Raw genomic sequence first — 25,709 nt, forward strand, 5'->3', positions numbered from 1 at the left:
CACATACGTTGTCACATTCCATTGACTCTCCCCTCTTCTCTGTTCTTACACTCCAGCCTAGTGGTGCTTTAGCCAGAGCGAGCAGCCTCTCAGGCGAGTTTTGGTCATGTGTGCAGCTCAGTTTGATCGAGCGTTCCTTTTCTGCCTTTTCACTCTTACAAAAGATTAAAAGGTGGCGTCACATTGTTCCCCTGCTCCTTCCCGCAGGAGCGACTTAAAAGGGACAACAAAAACCAATCACTTTCAATAATCATTTTCTTGCCGGAAAAAAAAAAAGGTGGAGGGGGGGAGGTGGTGCTGCTGGAGGTGGTGGAGGGGGGGTGGGCTTAGCTGTTGTAATTTGAGACTGGTGGTGAGAATTGGGAAGGCTAGAGATGCTTCATACAGCTAACAAGGGAAGGAAGCCTTCAACTGAGGCAGGTAAGACGTGTCTGAATCCGAGTGTTTTACCGGGTGGCTTTAGTTAAATCTCTGTTTTCATCGTTTTGTAATTGAGAAAGGCATCTGCCGCAGAAGACAGCCGAGATTCTCAGTCTGCTTCCTTTTGTTTAAGATAGAAAGTACCTGTATTAATTTTGATGAATTGGAGCATGCAGCAAATTCAATTGAAAATAGATTTGTATAGCAGATGCATTTATACCGAATGATTTCTCCTCCCTTTTATATTAGGTGAGAGATGAGAAATGTGGTTCTGGTCAGAGTGGGACTTTGCATTATGTTAAATTCCGAACACTTCCTCCTTAGGGAAAAGAAAGGGGGTGGGGGGGGGGGGGAGGAAGAAGAGAAGAATTTCAAATGTTAAATTTCAACTCCAAGGCTTTAACTGAGGAGACACCTGACATTTGGAAATGTTCTTCGAACTGAACTTTCAATATGTTATGACAATTTTTTTTCACTGGAGGTTTGAGCAGGGATAGAGTTTAAGTCTGTCTAGTGGGGTTTGTTTGCCTGGAATTTTGCTGGTTGAATAGCTAAATGCTCCTTAAGACCTTCTATTAAATCTATGTCAGGTTGATGTTTTGTAAATGGAGATGAAGTACTGCCCCATATGAAATATGGAGCTAAAACACAAACTGTAGCATGTTTTAGAAAAGTAATGGACAGACAATTAGGATAGCTGATTTATGACAGTTTTCGGAGGACAGTCAACTCTAGAAGTGCTGTTCACATTCATGTCTGAATGGTAAGCATCTCAGCAATGGAAAGGTGCTCATTATCAGCTTGCTATCTGTGAACTTTGCATCAGGACCCTTAGGATGAGAGAGAGAGAGAGAGAGAGAGAGAGAGAGAGAGAGAGAGAGAGAGAGAGAGAGAGAGAGAGAGAGAGAGAGAGAGAGAGAGACTGACTTTCGGTGCATCATGATTTTAGATATATGCCCCCTTTGTGCACTATAAATGGGAGTTTCTACCTCTGTCTGATGGCATTGCTTCTTTAAAAAGCTTGAGAAAAAGAATTCAACGGCTTAAGTTAATTTCACATTCAGAGGAAAGCAAAATGGGACACCTTCAAAATTGAGTGTAACTGTTATTTGTTCTCAAAGTTTTTGTTTTGTTTTGGGGTTTTTTTGGTCTTCACTGATTTTGCTTCTTGTACCTTCTGTTTTAAAATTTATTGCCGGCTCGAGTGGACTGAGATTTGGGAATGCAAGGAAGAGATTTCTCTAATCAGCAGGAGTTGTCCGTATATGTAGCAGAAATTCAGATCACAGATAAATGTTTATTTCAGTCAGGTTGTAAGGCTGGAGTTGAAATGTTGGAATCCATTTTAATGAGTTTATTTTTATTTCGAGGGACCTGTATTTTTAAAGTATGGTAATATATCTGCTGGATCAGTTCTAGAAAGGTGACTTCAGTGCCTACACAAGGTGTGATCACAAAGAACTGTCTCTATATTGTAGCCTTACTGAACTACCCTTGCATTAGACCGTAAAGGAGATATAGATTAAAATATTTGTTTGCTAACTTTTTTACCTTTTCCTAAGTTTTCAACCTTGCTCTCGTCAACCTCCCTTAATGTGTCTCTGCTCTTTGCCAGACCCTTTAATGGCACCTTGTGGGTGCAGCCTCTTGGATACGTTTTTTAGGTTTAGAAAGTGCTCTCATATGCCAGGGAGTGGAGACCAAGCCCCAGAGCAGACTGGCGAGGCAGGGTGTCTTTCATCATTGTACAGATGTGGTCTTTGATAGAAGTTCCCTCCAAGATCCCCATATGTACACAGTAACACCAGTTTTCCCAGAATGAGGAATTGGAAGAGGAATGGGATATATAGAAGATGTGAACTATGGCTACAGAATTATATTGAACATAATTACAGTGATTTATCAAGTTCTTGAATAATACCATCTAAAGTTTTCTTAACTTAGGTGGAAACTTTGTAGAATCATTCTGGACATTTTATAGTCAAATTCAGTCCTTTTAAAAATATACTCTCAAGCTTTGGCTATACATAGATGTTTAGTGTTTTATCATCCCATATGATCATGCTGATTATTTTTAAAACAAAAGACAAGCAGCAGGAAAAATTGCATAGAAAGCTGTAAGAAACATCAGTGCATCTTATATAATATCAATCTTTTACTGAAAGGACAGTACTTAGGGAGCAGAACAATAACATTGAAGTTGAACCTTAATTATATTCATATTACTTAACCCTACTAATACCATCCATTGGTAAACACAGAAATACAGAGACCAAAGATCTGAAGATATCTAAATTAGGGCTTAGTGGAGTAGGAGTAGCATCCATTATAGAATGGATGCCAGGTCAACTTGCATTTGCTAGACAGGTGCTAACCAAACCTTTCCTTACGCTAACTATATGATTCATATAAATAGCATTTTTCCGATTTTTCCAGTAGATGTTGCTGGAGAGCAAAGGAAAGATCATTTTTACAGGAAAAAGAAATGTATTAGGCTTATAAAAAGGCAAGGGGGGAAAATCCTACCCCTCAAACTCTGCTGATAACATTTTACATAATTTGTTAATTAATGCATAATACTGAGTCATGACCATTATTATAGACTGCTATTAAAAAATGAATTTGATTCTCAAATGATAAAATGGTTCTCTTTAGATCCTATACAATGTCTGTTTTGCTTTTTTTCAGTTTTTAAAAATCAAGTTAACTGCACATTACTATTCAGAGCATTTCATCCCTGAATACTAAAACCCTTTAACATGCAAATATGATGTCAGAGAAAGAACTGAAATAGAATACTCTTAGAAGAGTAATGATCAAACACATTATAAAAATATGCACCAGTTGCCAACATGTAATGAAATATTAAGAAATTAAAAGCATGCAGCCTCTAAAGTAATAGAATTTCATTGCACTGAGACTGTTTTCCCACTGAATATTAAATGCTTAATAGATCTAACTGTAAAACAATTGAAAACCTACATGTTTGTCACTGAGGGTCTTTCATTAAATGATTTTTTAAAAACTAACCCAGTAGGATTTTCCTCAGAATAGGGAATAAAATTAACATTAGAAAGTAATGTTAAGTGAAGAATTGCCAAACCCGAGAAAGAAGAGAAAATAAGGTAGCAGACAGCAGGTTTAAGCATTAGAAACTGAGATGACCTATGTTGAAACTACTATGTTAGTAATCACTCTGATAAAATGACAAAGAAGTCCCAGAGGAGCAGAGGAATCTAGTACACAGACACTAACTGATGCAATTTCAGGCAACCACTGACCTCTATCTGTGGGAGTATTTATTTTTGGAAATGATCAACTAACTGATTTCAGATGTGAAATAGAATTTTTTTTCAGAATGTGAAGATAGACTTTGAGCATTGCAGAAGCAGCTTTAGCTGGGACTTTCATATAGAAATAATATTGCATATCTGCTGGTTTTATACCCTAAAAGAAAGATTTGCCAGTTGGTTTTCTTCTGTGTCTAAATGCTTCCTTGTCAGTTTCTATCCCTGAGGTGTGAAATGCTCTATAGGATGTTTTGATTTAGCACCCATTCATTTCTGTTTCTGTGAGTAAGACATTTATATTTAGAAGACATGAGTGTCAGCCTCTTGTATTTTGTAATTAACACCTTAAGTCCACCAGGGTGAGGCACTTCCAGTTACATTTGTTGACTTTTGGCAAATAAATGTTTACATTAAACTGGTATTTTGATTTCTTTTTCATTCTGTTTTTCTACAAGCAAAGCTTCCCATTTTGATGATTTGAAGGTTAGGGTTTATTATTAATTATTATTCTCACTATGATTATTGAGGTTGTTCACCAATCTTTTTAATAATGTTTGAGTACAGACAATTGTAAGGCTCTGTACAGCATGTAAAGTTGCATGAGTCCCTACCTGCTTCAGAGATCGAAGTCTAAAAAGAGTGATATGACATACACATACAGCTATCTATTGTCCAAAATGTTATTCAATTTCGATTCAGTTCAGCGAATATTTATTTAGTGTCTACTGTATACAAAAAGCAGAATCCCCATCTTCATGGAATTTTACAGTCTGTAGTAAAATAAATGCCATGAGTTGTTTATATTAAGTAATCTCTAAGTTTAGATGTTATTCTTTTGACAGTAAGATGCTGTTGACATTTATCTTTCGCTTTGTTTTGTTTTGTTTTGAATCAAGTGACAAGATCACAACAGTGCCTTAGGAAGATGAACCTAGTGGCTCTGTTTGGTATGGTTTGGAGTAGGGAGAGTCTAGAGGTAAGAAAACCAGTTAGGAGGCAACTACAATAGCCAGTGTGAGGTGCAAGGGTCGGAATTAGGGTGGTAGCAGTGGAACAGTTCTGGGATATACTGTACCTAGCATAATTAGGGATGATTCTTGCATATGCCTGGTTCAATGTCATGAGCTTAGAAGACAGAAAGCATGTGTACATATTCTTGTTTAAAATTTTCACGAGGAAAAGCTACATCTTTCTCCCGGGAGGAGAATTTCAGTTCAGTATTATCGGCATGGTCTTAATGTTATATAGCCATTACCAAAGAGGGTTATGTTTATCTATGTTCTCTTGTGTCTTGGATCAGAATAGAGTTTTATTATGTTTCAAGTGTTTTCCTCTTTGTGAGAAGAAATGTACTTCATTTAATGGAATTAACTTCCATGAATCATCTCTTTTAAATCACATAGAAACAAACTTTGATTATCTCACCTTGAACTGTTAATGTCTAGTGTGCTTGACAGAGAAGATCAGCTCTGGGAGGCATTTCTATGTCTCTGTGGTAGAAATTTATATTTAAAAAGAAAAACATGTAAGATGTTACTGTTGCATTCCTCTCAAAGGCCCATAAGCATGAGAAAGAGTGCTTGCAGGTAATCTTTAACACAATTAAAGGGACTGGCTTGCCACCTAGAACTATTTTTTTTTTTTTCAGAAATGTAAGTTCATCAATGTTTGTGATGCTAGAGCTACCAGCCTTGTAGAACCGAACTACTGATAATAAGCTGCATTTTTGTCCTTCAGCATCTTGAATTTAATTTAATTTGTTCCATTTACTTTTCCAAGCCTTTCATCTTCTCACTATTTTAATACCATCAGAGATGGGGGTGATGTCCATGACATTCGCACTTGACATTATCAAACACAAAAGGCATCACTCATACACTTGACTGCGTTATAAAGCAAGGAGAAAAATAGATTCAGAAGGCATAGGGAATATTGTTTAGTAAACCACCTGTGCTGTTGGTATGTCCCCCCACCCTCCATCCCACCCTTCTCATCTTACTGATGTACTTCTCTGTATGTTTGCTGATGTAGCTGAGAACCAAGAAAGGTTCAAAACCTCTCAGATTCTGGAGTGTTACTGCATATGTGGTCACAGACAGTGGAATTGTTGGTATTAATAAAATGAGAACTGACAAAAATCTCCCCATAAGATCTAACTTGCTTATTTTCATCTTTTATTTGCTAAGCATTGTCAGGGTATTTGATGCTGGATAGGAAGCTAGTCTTTCACTTGGGAAGATTTCTCATAAATTTTATTAACAATAAGCTTTAAAGTTAAATATTTTCAAATTTTCCTCCCCATCTCCCCCAAAAAGGACAATTTTTATGACTGAAAAAAAGTCCCACTTGGAGTCTTTTCATTGTGAATATAGAGGATTCCCTTCTCTTGAGCACCTTTGTTGGAGTTTCTTTTCTGCTGTTAATCTCAAAACTCTTCTTTTTCTCGCTGCCAGACATCTGTTTCCAGAAGGAGATGCTGAGCTTTGACAGCAGTACCTTGCTCTTGCTTCACATAACCAGAGGCGTTTGGAATCCTCCTGGTTATTTATAGCCTTTATTGGAATAGATAAGAAGTAACAGTAGAGGTCTTGAGGATTTGTCCATGAAATTTATTGGGGATTATTTATTAGGGCAGTGGTTCTCAAACTCTTCCACAGCAGTTGAACCCTTCAATTGAAACAAAACTTTGGCAGAACCCTTAGAGTAAAATCCTCTAAAATTATCTTTTTAATGCCCATTAACAAGCAATTTAAGGTTCACTTTAAAAAAATAAAAACAAACTTAGGGTGTTTCAGAGTGCTTTGCAGCATAATTTGAGAAACACTGCATTAGAGTAAAAGATATATTCAGACTATTATAGGCCATAGTTTTCAGTATATATACCGATCTGGTTTGTGTACAACAAAGAGCCCCATGTTGTTTTATTTTTCAGACGTTTCATTTCTCTTTCTCTCTCTTTCTGTGTGTGTGTGCATACACACACACATATATATTTTTGTATGTGCTTGTATAAATGAATGTGTATGCATGCTTAATGTATATTATATACACACATACCTATGGATGCGGCCTGTATTCAGATTGGAACTGATTAACTGATCAATTGATTATGCAATGGTCCTTGAACTTCTCTTTCAGTTTTTATTCAAGGCTCTAAATTCATAGTAAAATCCCCCCCATCTCCTGCCTTAAAAAAAAGATATTTTAAAACTAATAAATATTATTATCAGGTCATGTTTGTTTCAATGGTGTTACATCATATTCATTGTTGTGAAACTTGGCAATACTACCAGGTAGATTGGTTACCTGTAGGTTGAGAAATTCTGCAGCCGAGTTTTGTCATCACAAAATGTTTCATACTATGGCAGGATGCCCCAAATTGGAAAAGATTCTTACAAGTGGCCCATGTTAAGAAACTGAAGTCCAAAATGTATATTTTAGAGAAATGGCCCCTTGAAAGACTTTGTTGGTCTCAAACTGTACGGATTAAAATTTTTCCTAACTGAATGGAATTAAAATTGCATGTTCAGCACACCCTTGATTATTCAACGTCTGATTATGGAGTTGGGGATTATCTGTGCTTCTGATTGCCTACTGCTCTGATTATCTGTATCACCACCAAAGGTAAGGAAGGAAAAATAAGAGAAATTAAACCCAAACAAGTTAGTTTTCCTTCTTGTGAATGTATTTAGTAAAAGGTTGGATAGGTGAAGAGGAAAAAGCCTTTTTGCTAAAAATGGATCAACCTTTCATTTCAATTCTCTGCATTTTCCTTTACATGAGGAAAAAAAAAAAACAATGAAGTGTATGGTCACTTTTTTTCCCTAACACTGTAATATACTACCGAACAGTAGCAGTTCTGGGGATCAATCAATCTACATGATGTCAAATAACCAATTTTACTACTTTTTTTTTTTATTTTTCCTTTTGGTAAGTTGAAAGGTTAATTGACAAATCTTGTATTCCATAAAACTGTTTCACTGCAGTTTAGTGTTGGAAATAGTCCAGAGTTGTGATTAGCGTTAGAAGAGCTGTACCTAGTTCGGCAATAGATAATAGTATAGTGCCGAGGGGGAGAGCATGATGCAGTAGATTTGAATTTGAACTAGATTTGAAATCTGAGGATTTGGGCTTAAATCTCAGATGTTCCACTTACTCCCTGAATGAATTTGGGCAGGGCATTTAACTTTTCTGGTCTTCAGTTTCCTCATCTGTAAAATGAAGAGTTGGAAAAAATGACTTCCCTTTTAACTTTAATTCCTATGATTCTATGACAGTTATTATAATTGGTGTTCATTCAAATGCCTCATTAGATATCTTTCTCTTAGTTTTTGAGCCTTCCTTTCCTTTGCATCCTCTGTCCTCCTCTGTAAATGCTAAATGCCAGTCTCATCCTCACTGATCAATCTGTATTTCCCAGTTGAAGCATTAGCTTATAATTAAGAGGTTAGTTTAAATTTTGTCACCTCCCAGTGTTTGTTTTATAGGGACCTTTGACTTCAATACCACAGAGAATGCCATCCAGCAAGATATATAGACAATTCCTCTGTAAATTATAGTTTTGGAGAGTTATGGAGGGGTTGTGACTTGGCCGTGTTTAGGTATTATGTGACTAAAGTGTAGGACTGGATTCCAGGTTTCCTGATTGTAAGGCTTATTCAACTAACCTCTATGCCATGTTCCTTCAGTAACATTTATACAACACTCTTAAGGTTCGCAAAGTAGTTTACAAATATTATCTCACTAATCCTTATAACAACCCTGGGAAGTAAGTACTACTGGTATATTTTATATATATATATTTTAGTGGTATATTTTCTTACTTTATAGGTGAGGAAATTGAGGCAATCAGAGTCTAAGTGACTTGCCCAGGGTCACACAGCTAATGAATATCTGAGGCTAGATTTGAGCTTACATTTTCCTGACTCCAGATACAATACTTCTTGAGTAGGACCCTCTTAAACATTGAAAGCATCTCCAGACTCCAGGGAATTAAGGTATAATGGTGGAATAACAGGCAAATGTTTAGAATTGATGGGCAGGGAAGTCTAGGCTTTTCACATGATTCCACATAGGTATTAAATTTACACTTAGGCATTATACAGGCATGTAAGGTTGACTTTACCTCCAAAATCTTCCAAGAGTTCACCGGATAGTGGAAGTGACTATATAAATCAGAATTTGGTTTCCTTTTATATCTTTAGAAACTGGGTTATACCTCTTAGATAATCTTATACTGAGAAATGGAATAGCCTCCATATTATTTCTTCTGAATTGTGGCAATCCATTATCTTGCAGAATCAAAACATTTTTATCTAGTTCCTACATAAACAAAGGAACATTTCCTAAGATGATTGGTTAGGCATGGAAGTGTGTATGTTGATATCTATTTGACATTTTAAAAAGGCTTAATAAACACTGGTTTGTAATTGGGCTTATGAAGCATTGTGACTGAGTTCTTTTAAAAAAAAAAGTAATACAAATATCAGTGATTATTGTGTAAAATAAGAATAAGTGGTATTGTATATATGAGAACATGTGTGTGTATATGTTTTTTTAATGAGAGGTAGATTACTAAACCAGGGCAACAAGTCAAAAATACAAACTTCAACATCCATTAGAAAAAAGCTCCAAAGAATACAGTCATGACATAACAGTAGGTACTTAAACAACTTGCTGAATGATTATCAAATCAACAAATATTCTCTTATATTATACCAGTCAGACAGCAGTCTGAGTAATACATAGAAATACTTCAGTCCAAGTGAACAAGCATTTATTAAGCTAGTAGGCTGCTAGCTTGGTACAGTAGACAGAGTGCTGAACCTCGAATCTGGAAACAGGAATACCTGAGTTCCAGTGCTTCAAACCTCTTACTCTGTGTGACCCTGGGCAAGTCACTTACCCTCTGCCTGCCTCATTTTCCTCTACTGTAAAACACAGTTAACAATAGCACCTATCTCCCAAGGTTGTTGTGAGGATAAAATGAGATAATATTTGTAAAGCACTTAACACAGTGTGTAGCACACAGTAGGCACTTAGTAAATGCTTATTTCCTTCCTTCCTTCTTACTCTGTGCCACACACTACACCACACACTGGTATATAGGTTGTAAATGATTTACTTTTCAGTAGAAAGCAAACAACTGAGGGACCAAAGAGTATTCCTGTGAAGCAGCAGTATATATCCTAAAGCTTAGCCAGCCTTCTCTGCACATGTGTTTTTGTCAATTTGGTGACCAGCCAAGAGTTTAAGGATTCTCCATTACATCCACAATGCACAGACCCAATCAAGACCCTCATCTTCTTTCAGCTGGCACCCTGGAAGTTTTAGGTTAGTAGGAAGCCTGGGATATTGATTGCCCAGCCCTTGAAGTCTCGAGAGTAGTGTCAATAACTCATATTTCTCTGGTTCTCATTGCTTTTAAAGTACTTTACTCACCATAATTGTGTGAGATAGATAGTGAAAAATGTTACTTTTCCCATTTTACAGATGAAGAAATAGGCCTTAAGAGGTTAAATGCAACTTCTCCATGATAACATGAAGCTAATAAGAGTCTATGGCAAAATCCAACCTCAGTTCTCCTGATTCCTAGTACAGAATTCTTTTACACAGCCTCACACTATCTCGAATCAGTGTTGGGCAGTGCTCCTTAGGAATACAACTCTCACCTGCATGAGAAGGACCCTAGAAAAAAGCACCCCAATAATGGTCTTCATATATATATATATATATATATATATATATATATATGTATATATATATATATATATATATATATATATATATATATATATATATATATATATATATCATCTTTGAACTGGAAAAGGAATTTCAATTCAATATGTATACAAATATATGTATATATACATAATCAGTTGTATATACTTTTCTAAGCTGTTAGTCTTATGAAATCAAGAAATTCTTACTGAAGGTACCATCTAGCATTTATGCCATGCATTCTCTATAATATATTTATAACTAGTATATTTTTATATACATGCACATATAGTCTCTAGAGGTCAGTAGAATATAAGAAATGGGCAACACAAAAGTCTAAGATGAAACCTAGACATTCAGAATTCCATTTTTCAACTTGTAAAAGGGATGATGTTCAATTAATGACATTAAGAACTGAATCCTTAGTCAAAATGAATAGGCACACGTATATGTATACACACACACACACACACAACCCTACCAACCCAACAGCCCACATCATTCTTGTTCCTGAAATGAATTGAATCCATTTTGAGCAAATTCCAGTTAGATGTTCAATTATATCATAAGTACCTCAACAGAGATCTAAGTTATAAAAACCATATTATTATTACTAGGCATTATAACATGCTGTGTCCCCTTAGGATTTTTTAAGATGATTTTTTTTAATATAGCTAGAGACTGTACTTGTGATTTTATTGATATAGGGAACTCCCTTTAGTAATACGCAGTACAACATCTTCTCTGCAATTAGTTAGTTGTCTTGGATGGTTGGCTAGAGCAAAGGTTTTGACTTGCCCAGGATCTCACAGCTAGTATGTATCAGAGACAAGAATTGAACCCAGGTCTTCCTGGCCAAAGAAAACTCTCTAGCTATTGTGCCACACTGCCTTTTACCATGCCTAGAACAAAAGATGTAAATTATTAGAAGACTAGTTATTAGAAGACAAAGAAGAGGTTTCTTTTTGAATGTTCATTCACTCTTCTTGTTCCTTAATAATCAATTGATTTGTTTTCTACTCTCAAATATTTTCTGTAATTAAAAAAAAAAACTCTAAAATTGGACAATAGAGAAAAACTACTTGTTTTATATTTGAAGAAAAGGCATTTTTGTTTTCTCATTCACTATCTACTCCTTGGGTCTTGCAATCCAAAAATAATAATTGGGTCAAATTGTTGATTTTTATTATGGTTTTAGTTTCATTTTCTCTATTTAAGGAAATCTCTATCAGTAAAATCAAGGTTTGTATTTACCTTTTGTCTCCATGGTACTAATATATCCATTTTTAAAAATTATATGATTGGTCATTGTAACTGTCCTCTGGACAAGTTAAGGGCAGAGAGTAAAGAAAAGGATGACAGCTTTGTCTGAGGAATTCAGGGCAAAGACTGTACAACTGCACCATGAGTATATGGAATTGGAGTATAGAAGGTCACTTGAGGTTTCTGTTGCTGCTGTTATTGTTATTTTTTAAAGTCAGCCCATCCTAAGCAGATTTTTCTGTCAACCTATTTCTACATCCCAGGTTTCTCACCATTTTTCAATTACCTAAGTTGTCTTTTTTCATCTGATTTCATCAAAGCCTATCAAAAGATTTTCTATTATTCCTTTCAGGGAGATTCTCTCTAGTAGATGCTAATCTCACTTAATTGGCTTAAGTTGTGTCCACTCATCAAATAATTCACTCAAATAATTTGAATTGTATGAGTCTAAACCATATGATGGACCAAATTGTCAAATTGTATCCTGCAATGTGTTTTTTGCATCCCTTGCCTTCTCTCTTTTCATACAGCTATCATCCTATCTGGGTCCTCATTACCTCTCACCTGTACAATAGCCCCCTAATTTGTTTCTCTACAGCCAGGCAAATTTATATTACTAAAACATAAGTTTGACTATATCAGTCCCCTTCCCAAGAACTGCCAATGATTCCCTCATATGACAAAAATAAACTACAACCTCCTCTGTTTGAATTTCAAAGCCTTTCATGGTACCACTCCATTCTGTGGTTCCAGGCTGATTTCATTGTACTCTTTTATGCACATCATACACTCAAACTTGTCTATTTGCTTCCCTCCATGTTCCATCTCTAGCCTCCAAGCATTTTCACAGACTGTCTCACAAATCTGTAATTCTCTTCCTCCTGACCTCCATCTCTTTGAATAATTTCCAGACTCAATTCAAGTACCAACTCCTATAGAAGACTTCAGATCCCTTCGGTTGCTCGTGCCCCACTCCCTCTCTGACACTATTTTTTTGTATTTGTGTGCATATTGTTTTCCCCTGCTAGAATGTAAGCTTTTCCTTGGCCCTTAAGAAGAGAAATGAGTATATACTTTCAGCTGTAATTTTTCCAGATATATATATATACACAGACTTTTTAGAGTTCATTAGTTTTACTAAACTGTTTTTCCTCTTTTTCATTCTTATTTTGATGACTGAAAGGGGTAAGGCAGAGAGATATGTAGCAGAATGTAAGTTACAGGAAAAAAGATTAATTTTTTTCCCAAAGAATGTAGCTTTCTTAAGGACCAGGTTATTATGTATTTGAGAGACAGTGTTGTGTGGTAGACTAGAGAACTGACATCAGAATCAGATCTCAGTTCAGATATTGCCTCTGAAACATACTGATTGTATCACTCTGGGGCAGTCACTTACTTCTAAGTACCCCAGGCATCCCTCTAAGCCTACAAGTCACAAACCAGGGTAGAAGGAATTTTTGTCACTCGGAATTTCATATGCCAGTGAAATCATGTTTGGTCCCTCCTCCCTACACCCTCTCCCCCTCAAAAAAAATCCCAGACTCTACCAAAGTCCTTTGCTCATAGTAGGTATATAATAAATTCTTGCTGAATTGAATTGAACTGAACTGAATGTGGAACATTCTAAAATAACTAATGTTCATGATAGAGTTGGTGCCAGAGAACCCATTTCCAGGCTGTCTGGTTTTTCATGCGGCCTCTTTAAAGGGAGAACTGCCATCAGACATAGGCAGTTACTTTCCTTGAATATCTTGCATTTCTGTTTCTTCAAGCGAGTAAAACAGAGTTAAATATATTCACTGAGATTATAGGTAGGATGGTTTTTATGGTTTACATTGAATTAGATCCCTGCTATTTCATGAAATTTTGTGCCCCTAGTAGTAGCACCTATCAGTAAATGAGGAGATTGTTTTTTAAGAGACAAAATAGGTCCAAATCATTTATAACATAAAATATATGAATAAAGCAGAATTAGTAGAAAGAGTGCTGAATTTGAAATCTGAAAAACTTAAGTTTAAATTTCACCTCTTACTAGCTATGTGACCATGGTCAGGTCTCCAAGTTTCAGGCAACTAAGTTAGAGACTTTAATAAAATTACTTTTCTGCCTAGATGCAAAATGAATTTTGCTGCATATGTTTTCTACTCATTATCAAAGTTTCCTCTATATATTGTGTCAAGGAATAGGGTGTGGTTGGAGTATAAGAGAAACCCAGTCCTCACTGGATCATTTATTTCTGTGAGCCTTAATTTCCTTATCTATAATATGAGGAGATTGGACTCATTGGTTCCTTCCAGCTCTTAAGTCTATGAACCCATCATCACAAAAATCTCTTTAAAATGATCCTAAGTGAAAATTCATGATCTTTGGGAAAAACTTTAAGACCTCTTCAATCAAAATTTTGCATTAAAATTCCTCAAATTCATGCAAAAATAACATTTTTTGAGTATTTTAAAAATTTTTCAGAAATGATTTAGAAAATAATTTAATAAAAATTTTGTTCATCTTAGGGAAGTTATTTGGTTTTTTTTCAGTTACAGTACCAGACCTGAAGAGGGGTATCAATCTTCTCCATTCCTCTATCTATCTGACACCTTACCAACCTAAAGACTGCAGAGTTTTATTCTTGACCACTATTTCCACCAGTGGGAATTTCTGAGATATGCCTCCTAGTTTCCCCTTATATTTATAGACCCACATATTTCTACATTGAAGAGATCAGGCAGTAGACTCAACAAGCACATTTATGAAAGACATTCATATAACTTCTTTTGAGATTTTTAATCAGGGGGCAGTTTGTTCCTATTTTTTTCTTAAATAAAATAACATTTATAAGAGAGAAAGATTGATATATTTGCCATGTAAAAGTATATATACTCCACTTGCAAAGAACTATATCCACATTGTAATAACCATAGTATCCTTCATTTCCCAAGTAATCTGGAATGACAGTAATAACCAATATCATTACAAAATAATACATTCTTTCAATTTAGTGAGATAATTTTTGCTTCACACACACAAACGTGAGATGCTATAAAAACATGGACTTTTAACTTGGGTTCATTTTGCAATCTTGAATATGCTTGTGGATTTGTTAATGCTAAATTGGTAATTGTTGGGCTCTGAAGAGGGGTGCAGCATCTTCAGCCTGAGCTTATTACACTGTAAAATATGGATTGCCTTTACCCTAATGGCCTCTGAATCCTATTACCATCCCATTAGAGAGTGTGGGATTTTAGTAATTCTGTTGTTGTTTCCAGTGGGCAGTGAATATAATGGGGAAGGGCAGGGGTTAATGCAATTCATCTCTTTTAATACTTGTAACTCTGAGTCCCTTATCACTCAGTGTGGTTTCGTTAGACTTATTTTTTTCTCTCTCTCTTTCCCCTTTAATGTCTAGAGAATTTTGATGCAACTTCTCCCAACTAGAAATGTTTGGTAAGGTATTCTGTTGTTTTCTTGGATCTGAAAGGAATTTTAGTTATTGGCGTTTCATATGCTAAAGACAAATGAATAACTGATATGTAAGCATGTCGCAAAACAGGCTGTAACCCAGAAAGGTTTTCAATGAGTGTCATTATGCCAAGAATAGTATTGAAACACCTCTTCAATCAAGATCATTTATATGGCCTTTTGGAAGGAGAAGCATTAGATAAGTGGGTGGGATCAATGCACTATGCTATTCTGTGTATAATGTTTCCATGTGTTCATGGAGATTCTCTGACAGCTGTGTCCTGGGAACTAGCAGGGCTAGAGAGAGGAATTTGGAAGGATTTCAAGGTGAGGCTAAGTTAGGTTCCTTTAAAAAGGTGTTTATGAGCAAAAGTTTTAATGTTCTCTCCGTCTGATGCTCAGTGAATGTACCTGTCTGATTTTGTATTGCTAGTTTTATTCATGAAATTTGTTTTTAGCTAATACTGAATTTTCAGAATAAATACGAACATCAGATTACTCCTCCATATGTCAAAACAAATTAGTTTCCAACAGTGATGCTGTGAAAGGTGTAACTATTTTCCCTTTTTATATGTCAGAAAGCATTACAGGGGCTGTAAAGTTCTACCTTTTTTTCCCCCCTGTACAATCTGATGGCTTGGAAAGGTCTGATTTTGATGTACCCAAAGTAACCTACAGTTACTCCACCCCCCTCTGCTGTTATTAACAAGAATCACATGCCTAGATTGGAAGATGTGCTGAAGTTCAGGAAAGAAAAAGGCCTGGCAGGAGGTGATCAGACCATTTCAATCTGTTAAAAGCAAGTGATATTCCCAGGGCTTACTGCTTACCTTCTCTGTGAATTAAGTTCCCATATGTTTCATCATAAACCAAATGAATGCACAACATAATTACAATATTCAAATGCCTGTTTGATAATGTGGTGGAAAGCTGGTGTATCCAGAGGGGGAAACGTCCTCTTGGCTTTAGGTTTTTTTTAAATGTCTGGATCTCCACTCTGGTGCTAACCTAAAGGATAAATCTTGTTTTAGTGATTAATTCTGCTAGTTGGTAGGAAATGTCTCGCCCACCAGCATTAAATATCCTTCTGCGGAGTTTACTTGATTTGAGATTTTTGTCAGTCAGATTTCAAAGCATTCTCTGATTACATCACTCTTTTTTTTTTTTAACGCTTAGGATATGTTCATTTAAACAGATTCAATTTTTTTTATTTGAGTATGGTTCAATATGTAAATTCAATAAGCATTGTTAAAGGACATGATTTCTTGCAGTTTGTAAATTTCCAATTAGCTTGTCAATCCATTCAGGTTCTGGTAAATATTATTGCAGTGTAACTTTCTCAGATATATTCTGACTTTTAAATTTTAATTATAACATAAAGATTAGTCTTATAGAGATTGTAAGAGATGGTTTTTGCAGTTTCACTCAATCTATTTAAAATATCAGTCAGGTAGAATTTATTCATATTGTTTACCGACATGTTTTAAAAAGGCCAGCAGAAGTAACCTCAGCTATTCAACAATTAATCTAGTACTTTTATTTCACATTTATAATCAGGTTCCATTTCGTTCACTGCCTTCTCTTTATTATCGGGACTTTGCTTTCAGATCTACCAAAGAATATAAAAATCAGATACTGCTGATGTTCCCTTACTGAGAATGATCTTTCATCTTTACTATTATAACTGGAGTATGTTCTAAGGCAGCAAATCTGTCAGTGACAGTATCTATATGACGTTTTCAGGGTACTCTTTTTGTAATTTAATAATTGCTGAATTTCAACACCTCATTAATAGAATTTAGCTCTTCACATCACTAGGCATTTTTGTGTTCACTAACATAAGATCTCTAATGTATATATGAATTGATTTATATACCATATGGAATGTTATTTTCTCCTCTTCATTACTGTATGCTTTCCTGGAGAAAATTTTTTTTCTAAGTTTATGATGTCACAGAGAAATGGCTCTGTGTCCTAGAAGCCAGAAATTTTCCCATTATTACTGCTTTATAAAGTTATTGCCACATGCATTTTCAACATCTTAAACTTAACGGTCAGGGCAGAGAGCAGAGACTGATTTTGTTAAGAGAGGAATGATTGCATTGTCTTATAACCTTATGCCTATTTTTAATTTGATTCCGTGTATAGCCTGATGGTGTGGTTTTTGTTGTTCTGGTATAAGCTTTCTTTTTAGGTATGTTTTCACTCCCACTTGTCTTCTCCAAGTAATTTTGAAAATTTTTTCCAAAAATAAGCTAAATGTTCATTTTAGATTTTCTAACTGAGAAGTTATTTTGACTATGTTATTTTCTCTTTTAAGCAAAATATAGAACATGCTCATTATTTGGATATACCGAGGGTTATGTCTCCAAAAACACCTGTGTGTGTGTGTGTGTGTGTGTGTGTGTGTGTGTGTTTTGGTTAAGTCTTGTGATTTCATCACTGTTGGGCACTCCTTCCACAAATTCTCATTAGAAATTGTTATGCAATTTATAGTCTCTTTAGAGTACTGCCTAAGGCACTGAAAGATTAGGTGACTGCTTTTATATGACAGTGGGGAGACAGCACATCTAGGGGTAGGTGGCACAGTGGATAGAAATAGAAGGAAGACATCTTCCTGAGTTCAAATCTGACTTCAGACACTTACAGTTGTATGACCCTGGGCAAGTCACTTAACCTTTTGTCTCAGTATCCTCATCCATAAAATGAGCTGGAGAAGGAAATGGCAAATAACTCCAGTATCCCTGCCAAGAAAACCCCAAATGGGGTCACGAAGAGTCAGACACAACTCATGCACCTGAAAAAATAACAGGGGAGACTTGAATGCAAGTTTTCCTGACTCTCACACAAACCCTCTAACAATTACAGTATACTGTTTCTACTTACAAGTCTAGAATGAATAAACAAATGAATGAATGTGTATTTATTAAGTGCTTACTATATGCCAAGGACAATTCTAAGGGATGCTAGTACATTCAAATAGGAAAGAAAAAAACACAAACACCTAAGGCAATCTCTGCTTGCTCTCAGGGAGCTGCTGCTCTAATTGAGGGAGATGACACATGTAAAGGAGTTCAAATGCAGAGTGGATTGCAAGCCCCAGGCATCCTTAGGGTATACTAGCAGGTCAGATGATAGTACTCAGGAGTTTGGAGGGCACAGTAAAAGAGCCTCGTGGCTCTGCATCCCCCTGGAAGACTTCTAGTTGGTAATTCTCAGCCCATCTCAGCGATATGAACAGCCTATTTCTCTTCTTTCCTATTGGGAGCCTGGTTCTCTTTAGCCAGGCTCATGGGTCAGATATAGCATAAAATTGTGGTCTAATACAATTCAACTTTATTCAGCAATAGCCATGTCAAGGTGTTAATCTGGTCCCCCAGTGCTAGAAATAGAAGGGAATGCCAACCACGTCAGACTAAACACACCTGTTTCCTCTCTTTCCCAAAGACCTTTAGTGAATAATTTTCTTAGAGGCATTGTTGCCTTTGGGATAAATTCTTACTATGTATAATGCCCTGTGCTAGATGCCTCTAGCACTTCAGAATACAAAGATGAATGACAGGGCCGGTGGCTTCAAGGAACTCACAGTCCAGTGGAAGTTAGTTAGAAATACTTAGAAACCAATGGACAAATTTAAATATGAAAAAAACTAAGAAATGTATGGAGGAGTCTGGAGGTCCAGGAAGCAAAAATAAGAGTTTTGCGTGTTAGAGAGGAGAAAGATGTCCTCCAGGTTAAGTGTCATTTAAGAGGTATAAATTGCATTGGGGATCCGAAGGAAAAAAGATCACATACTATATGATAGCCACATCAAATAGAATGAAAAGTGAAAACTTGTCATGGGTCACTTCAGTTACCTGGTCTTACACTAAGAATCAAAGGTTATTGCTCAATTGTATGCAACTGAATGAGGATCATATCAGAATTCAGCTCCTTGGTTGAAAGTGCTTAATGGAGTAGTCTGCTGCCATGGTATTTCTTTTGTGAGATTCTATATTGAAAGTATGCAAAAGTTTTCACTGTTTTCTGCCATGTTGATATCTTATTTATCAATGGATGACCATCTCTTGACTGTTACTAGAGCAACTTTTCATCCTTCTTGAATCAAAGTCCCTCCTCAGCAAGAATGATTTGGAAACGTTGGTAAACCTCTTTATTACTTTAAGTCTATTTTTCTGTAATTCTCCAGTTGTGGGTCTCCTAAATAGTGTTATTTATAGGATATAGCAGCTTCCTAAAACTGTGGTGGCTCCAATTCATCCTGGCTTTCAGTCATCTCAGCATATTTGGGATTCTCTAGTCAATCCTCATATTGGTTACCCATAAAATTTTACATTGATTGTGAAGTTATTTTACTCACGCAAATAGTACCTCGTAAATGCAGTTCAATACTACACGTGTGATGTGTTTTTTTATCCACCAAAAAACTTGCATTATTTGTCAAGGGTTGTACTTGAAAATTATTTATTCCCTTCTCATCTCCATCTTTTGGCATCTCTAGCTCTCTTCAAGCTCAGGTCAGGTATTACCAACGACTTGAAAGTTTTCCCTCATCTCCTCAGTGATTCCTGCTCTTGCCTTGTCCAAAATGCTATTATATAATTTGTATTAACTTACCTGTATCCAAAGTATCTCCCCAACTGCATTGCTCTCCATTTAGTATAATGTACACTTCCTTGAGGTCAGTAAATTTTCATGGTTTGGGTAGGAGTGGGATTGTGGGTTGAGAAGTCTTCATAACTCCAGCCTGGCACAGGGCCTCACATATTAAACTCTATTTGAATACAATTAAAATCTCACTTCAAACTGAGTTTGAGACAATGAGGTCAGAAAGATGCTTTTAGTAAACTTGCATTTTTGATCAATTCCTCTTTGTTGCCATTCAGGAATATTAGCCTGCTGAGATTTGAAGGGCATATTAATGCTATAAAATTGATGCCATAAATATTTATTCCTACTTTACAATTTAAAAGACAGATTTCCTTGGAATTCCCTTAAAGCCAGTATTGTCCTGCTTTAAAGTTTTGGGAAACTGGGAGCTGGAAGATGGAGGTGGTAATGGATATTTCTTGCCCCAGTAATCACTTTTGGGGAGTTGAATAATTTTTCACATTCTTTGCTCTTTGTCACATTTTTCTCAAGCATCCTTGGACTGGCTCTTCCTCCACATTACACCCTTTAACTGTGAGTATTCCACAAAGTTCTGTTCTAAACCCTCTTCTAGTTTTCCTCTTTTCTCTCTCTCTTCCTCTCTCTTTTTCTTCTTCCCCTTACCTCTCTTCTGCTTTCTCTTCATCTCTCATGCTTTCTCTGTAACATAATAAGGTCACTCCATAGTGGTTTAACTATTATTTTTATGCAGATGACTTACGGATGTGTATAGATGGATAGATGTAGATGACAGATACAGATGTAGATACAGATCTGAATCCCCAGTGCCTTCCAATAGTACCAGTCATGCATCACCAATTGCCTGGTTCATAGTAGGCTTTTAATAAATATTTGTCAATTGATTGTAGAAATGGTTTTACATGAAGGTAGAACATTCATTCTCTTCCTTATATCTCACTTTTTGCACTTAAATCTTCATTGTACTAGTCACCAGATCTTAGGATTATAGATTTAGAGCTGGAAGAGGCATTAGAATCCATTAAGTCCAAATCTCACATCTTCTAGCTAAGGAAACTGAAACAGAGTGTTTCAATACTTCTACAATGTCACACAGCCAGTAAGTATATGAGGCAGTATTTGAACTCAGGTCTTCCTAACCTATCTAATCTACCATCCTGCTGCCTCCCAGATGGTGAATCCATGATGATATATGAGGGTAAATATAGGACAATGAAATTTCATTGATTGTCATCAGCATATGGACCTAGAGATGCTAGATTTCCTGAAGTATGACCCTTTCATATAGACATAAATATCCTCATTCTTTTTTTTAGGAAAGAAAATTGAAAAATATGTTTTTAAAACAATGAGTTTGCACTCTTTAAATCTACAAATGAAATAAGTATACACCCTGGTGTATCTACTAGCAAAATTAAATTTGTATCAAGATCATATCATCAATATCAGGTGCTAGTTGTTTGTGTGTGTATGTGTGTGTGTGTGCGCGTGTGTGCGTGTGTGTATGTGTGCATGTATGTGTATTTATTTTATTGTTTTTACCCTATCTGAAGCTAAACAGGATAGGAGTTACATTTCCCATTGACAGATAATATCAGGCTCTGGCTCTAAATGTAATTTAGATGATCCAAACCTAATAAAGCATGCAGTATTTTCATTTTAATCTATAAAATAAAAATGTAATGCTTAGTCTAACACACAAGGGAAGGAAGTAACTAAATATAGTAGAAGAAAATTGCATCGTCATGATAGAAATCTCTCTCCACATCTCAGATCAAGTTATATCTAGATGTTCAGGAAAGAAATACTATTTGGACGTGACTACCCTTCTGTAAAGACATGTGTTAGGTAGGTATTTTATTCAATAGAAAATAATGTTTTCATTCTCCCTCGTCCAAGTTTTCCAGATTCAGAATCACAACCCTTAAAAGAAATAAAACTGAATTCCACTTTAGGCAGGATTTCATGACATGTATTAGCGTATATTTTCATAGTAGTCAGAAATTCAGACAATGAAAAAAGATCATACATCCCACCTTCCTATACATATAAAAAATAACTAAACCAAACCAGTGCTGCTCTGATTTCAATCATTCATTATCCTTGATAGTTGAGGGTTTGAAAAAAAAACAAAACCTCTGTTCTTCAGTTCACCTATCTTTGATCTGCCAAAGCCCCAGTGATTTTACTTACAAATATATATTAAAAAGTGAAAGGCTGATTGGGTCTGGCAGCTTGAAATGCATTATGTTTGTTCTGACCAAGGACTGCAATCTTACTCAAATGAAAATAGAATGGTTCTGAACCCCAAGATGCTCCTAAAACTGAAATTACTCATTTGAAACTGCCAGGACTGATCATTGCAGGATGGAGGCCTTTTTGAGTCCTTCATTTGGAGAACATGAATTTCAAGGATTTAAGATAATCATCTCACCTTATTATCTGATAAATCTTTTACATGCAGCTACTACCTAACAAGGCCCTCTCTCTCTTATTAAAAAAAGAGGGGAAAAATGCACTTGGCAGACTCTGCAGTCAAAGGGAAGTTAGAAAAACATAATCATAATGATATAAAAACATAAAATAACATTTTTGGTTTTTAGTCAGCACTTAGAAACATCAAATTTCACTTCATAGCCAGAGAAAAGGAGACTCAGGAGATAAATCCACATGTATAGGTAACAGCTCGTTCATGGAAAGTCTAGGGCTAGAACTTTAAGTCCAGTATACCTTTCATGACAGCACTTGGGTGTGAGGGATAGTCAATCACCACCCAGTAGATTTCCTTCCCAGGCTGATTGATGAAAATACTAAAGGAGTAAGGATAAGGAGGTCCTCATGTGTTAAAATTAAAAAAAAGTGTACACTTCTCATTACTCCTTTTAAAAATGTGCAAAAGTTCTTTGATGAAATTAGAGAACCGCTAGGGATTGGCTGGAAAAAGATAATCTACAACCCTAGTAGCCTTTTTAAAAAAAACAAACTATAAATGCTTGGGAGACAGACACAGAAAGTCAGAGGTTCACTTAGGGGTAGGAAGCAACTTCAAAGAGCATGCCCTCTGGCAGCAGAGAAAAGAGCTGGTTATGGATTCAAGAGAAAACTGGCTCTGGTAATTAAGAATCCAGGTACAGAGAGGAGGAGATTCAGGGATCCCATTTGAGCAACAGAGATGCTGCACTCAGGAACAAGGAAGAGTTTAGCATTAGAACACCTCAAGAAGAGAAATCACAACAAATCCCCACAGTTCAACGATGTGAGTTGCCATATATGGTCCTTACATTCGTGCCTTGCATCCATAGCGATGCTTTGCTTTGGAGACAGTAGTCTCAGATTGATGAGGAGAAGAGGGTAAATTTGGTAGCTGCTATTGTCACTATGTCTTTGAATTACTTGTTTCTGTTGGCTAAGTGTAATAGTAAGTTGTATCAGTAAGCACCCCAACATACACAGAGGGGCCTGCTATCACAGGTTCTTAGATCTGCATTCATAAAAGGAAAGGAAACTTTTGAGGGGTTAACAATCACTTTAATCAAGCACATGTATTACTCCTTTAACCAAGCACATTTATCATTCATCTAATTCAGGGGAGTCAGCACCTGAACTTTGAAGAAAATACAGAGATATTAAAAGTCAACAGACGTGGCTTCCTCTGCCTGAATTGAACAGACAGTTGAACCCCAACTGCCTGACCATGGTTACCAGAGAGGGAAGCGCAACATCTGAGTTGTCAAAGCCAGGGGGCTTCTTAGCAGCTTCCTAGAGTCCTCATCTGGCCAAACAAACACTTCTAGTCAGTAAGCCCCAAAGTAATCAACAGACATGGTTTCCTCTGCCTGACCATAATTCTACAGACAGGTACAAGTGTCTGACCATACCAGAGAGGGAAGCACGTCTTATGGGTTCTCAAAACCATGGGGGAAGAGGGTAGGCTCTTTAAAGCAGCTTCCCAGAGTCCTTGTCTGGCACTCAAACCTTATTACAGAAACTAAGGCCCGAAGTAAAACCTCACCCTCAGAGTCTTTATACGCTTTTTAGAGCCAAAGGGCATCACATCCCTTGAGAACCAGTGCCCTATTAACAAAAGGCATAGACCTTCTTACAAATCCTCCCAAGTACAACAATGGGTGGAAAAGATCCTCCTTAGTCACAGTCCAGTACAGACTTTATACTCCTTGATTATACTAAAACAAAAACAGCAAACAATCCTATCTTACTTGCCATTACATAAGTATACTGGTGGGGGCTCATCAACTGTAGTTTTAAAAATACAGAGCCACAGAGTAAGTACCTTGGAAACTGTGAGAGTACACACCCTCCTCCCCCACTAGGAATTCAACTTGCAAACCTCAGAGTGCCAACTTCATAAAGTAGCCCAGTGGGGAAACTGCATTACATTATAATTTCTCCCTTCCTTAAACCATATTTAGCATCAACAAGCTCCATCAGAGAAAGTGCCACCCTAAAATGAACGGTTGATTTTCATGTCATTTACTTTCCTAAAAAGATTATCCCTGAAGTGTTCTTTGCCATGTTCCTCACATCAGTGTCCTCATTAGGGAGCATCAACAGTGAGCCCTTTTGACGTTTGTGGGGGTTTGGTATTCCTTCCACAGGTTCAGATTTATTTGTTGCTGAGAAATGAAACCCTGTTTCTCAAGGCAACACACACACACACACACACACACACACACACACACAATCCCTGTGCAGTTTTGACACTGCAGTTCAGACCTGTGGTAGGTTGGGGAGAATGTTTGCACATGGTGTTTGTAATGCACAAATAGATCCCCATTTCCATCCTCAGCAGGAAGCCATAGTGCAGCCTTGTGTAAACCGAATTTCTCTCCTACAAAAACTAGGCGTTAGTGGCTATGCATAGGGATTATTAGAAACTCAGCATGACTATTTGGTTTAAATGCAATTTCAGTGTGTAAATGTTCACTACTGCCTAAGGAAGATGTAAAGGGGTAACAGAAGCATTTTCTTCCCAGATTTAGAACTCACACATAAAATGGGAGATTTTTCCCCCCCTCAATACTTTTTATCCAATGCTCACTACTTTTCTTATAACAAGGAATCAGTCTAAAAGATTTATATCAATGCACTGTGTTGCTCCTAGGTTTATCTCATCTTGGTAAATAACGTTTGCAATTCTAGGGGAAGTAAATATGACTCCTCCTCAGAAAGTCCATCTTCTTAGCCTTTTGTTCTAGGCATTTCTGGGGCAAGTTTGCACAGGTTTGTATCATTGAAATAGTGGTTATTTCCCTTTTTTACTCTTTTTAACTGTTTGCCTCAGTTTCCTCATTTATAAAATGAGCTGAAGAAGGAAATGGCAAATCACTCCAGTATCTTTGCCAAGGAAACCCCCAGGGAGGTTATGAAGAGTCTGACACAACTGAAATAACTGAACAACAACTTTACCTTACCTTGACCTTGACCCGACAACCTTGCTTTATTTTACAATAACCTCCTGATTGAGGCAATATGTGACAATGGAAAGAGTCAGATTCGAAGTCAGGGGTTATTGCTGTTCAGTCATTTCAGTCATGTCTGACCTGGCTCCAAATCACAGTATCTCTGCTGACTCTTCGTATGATCTTGGAAAAGTCTCTCTTCTCTTTAATCATCCATCAAGTCCCTCAAATGAGGGGTTGAAATTAGATGACCATCTCTAAGGTCCCTTCCAGCTCCAAACCTGTAGTCCTATGATCTCCTTGATTCCAATCTCTTTACCTCTTTAATCCATCCTCTACACAGCTGCCATAGTGTTTTTCATCAAACATAGGTCTGATTGTATCATTTCTTTCCTTAAAAATATTCACTGGTTCCAATCGCCTCTAAGATAAAGTAACTGCTCATCAGCCTAGTGCAAACTGATTCCAACAAACCTTTCCAGTTTTATTTCACATCCATTACTTCCCT

The 25,709-nt window shown here is 36.5% G+C and overlaps 1 protein-coding gene across 8 annotated transcripts in view; it reads left to right on the top strand.

The window, feature by feature from the left end:
- The first annotated feature begins 337 nt into the window (after positions 1–337).
- LOC140518610 (teneurin-2) overlaps positions 338–25,709 on the top strand; it is a 678,931-nt gene continuing 653,559 nt past the window's right edge. For 7 of the 8 annotated variants that reach the window (XM_072630906.1, XM_072630907.1, XM_072630908.1 and 4 more), the window contains exon 1: positions 343–420. In XM_072630906.1, coding sequence (XP_072487007.1) covers positions 375–420 — 46 coding nt within the window. In that variant the 5' untranslated portion in view covers positions 343–374. Of the gene's footprint in view, positions 421–25,709 lie in introns of all 8 variants that reach the window. The other variant, XM_072630913.1, reaches the window with a different exon arrangement.

Source organism: Notamacropus eugenii, chromosome 1, assembly GCF_028372415.1.
Source record: "Notamacropus eugenii isolate mMacEug1 chromosome 1, mMacEug1.pri_v2, whole genome shotgun sequence".
In the NCBI taxonomy this organism is placed as follows: domain Eukaryota; kingdom Metazoa; phylum Chordata; class Mammalia; order Diprotodontia; family Macropodidae; genus Notamacropus; species Notamacropus eugenii.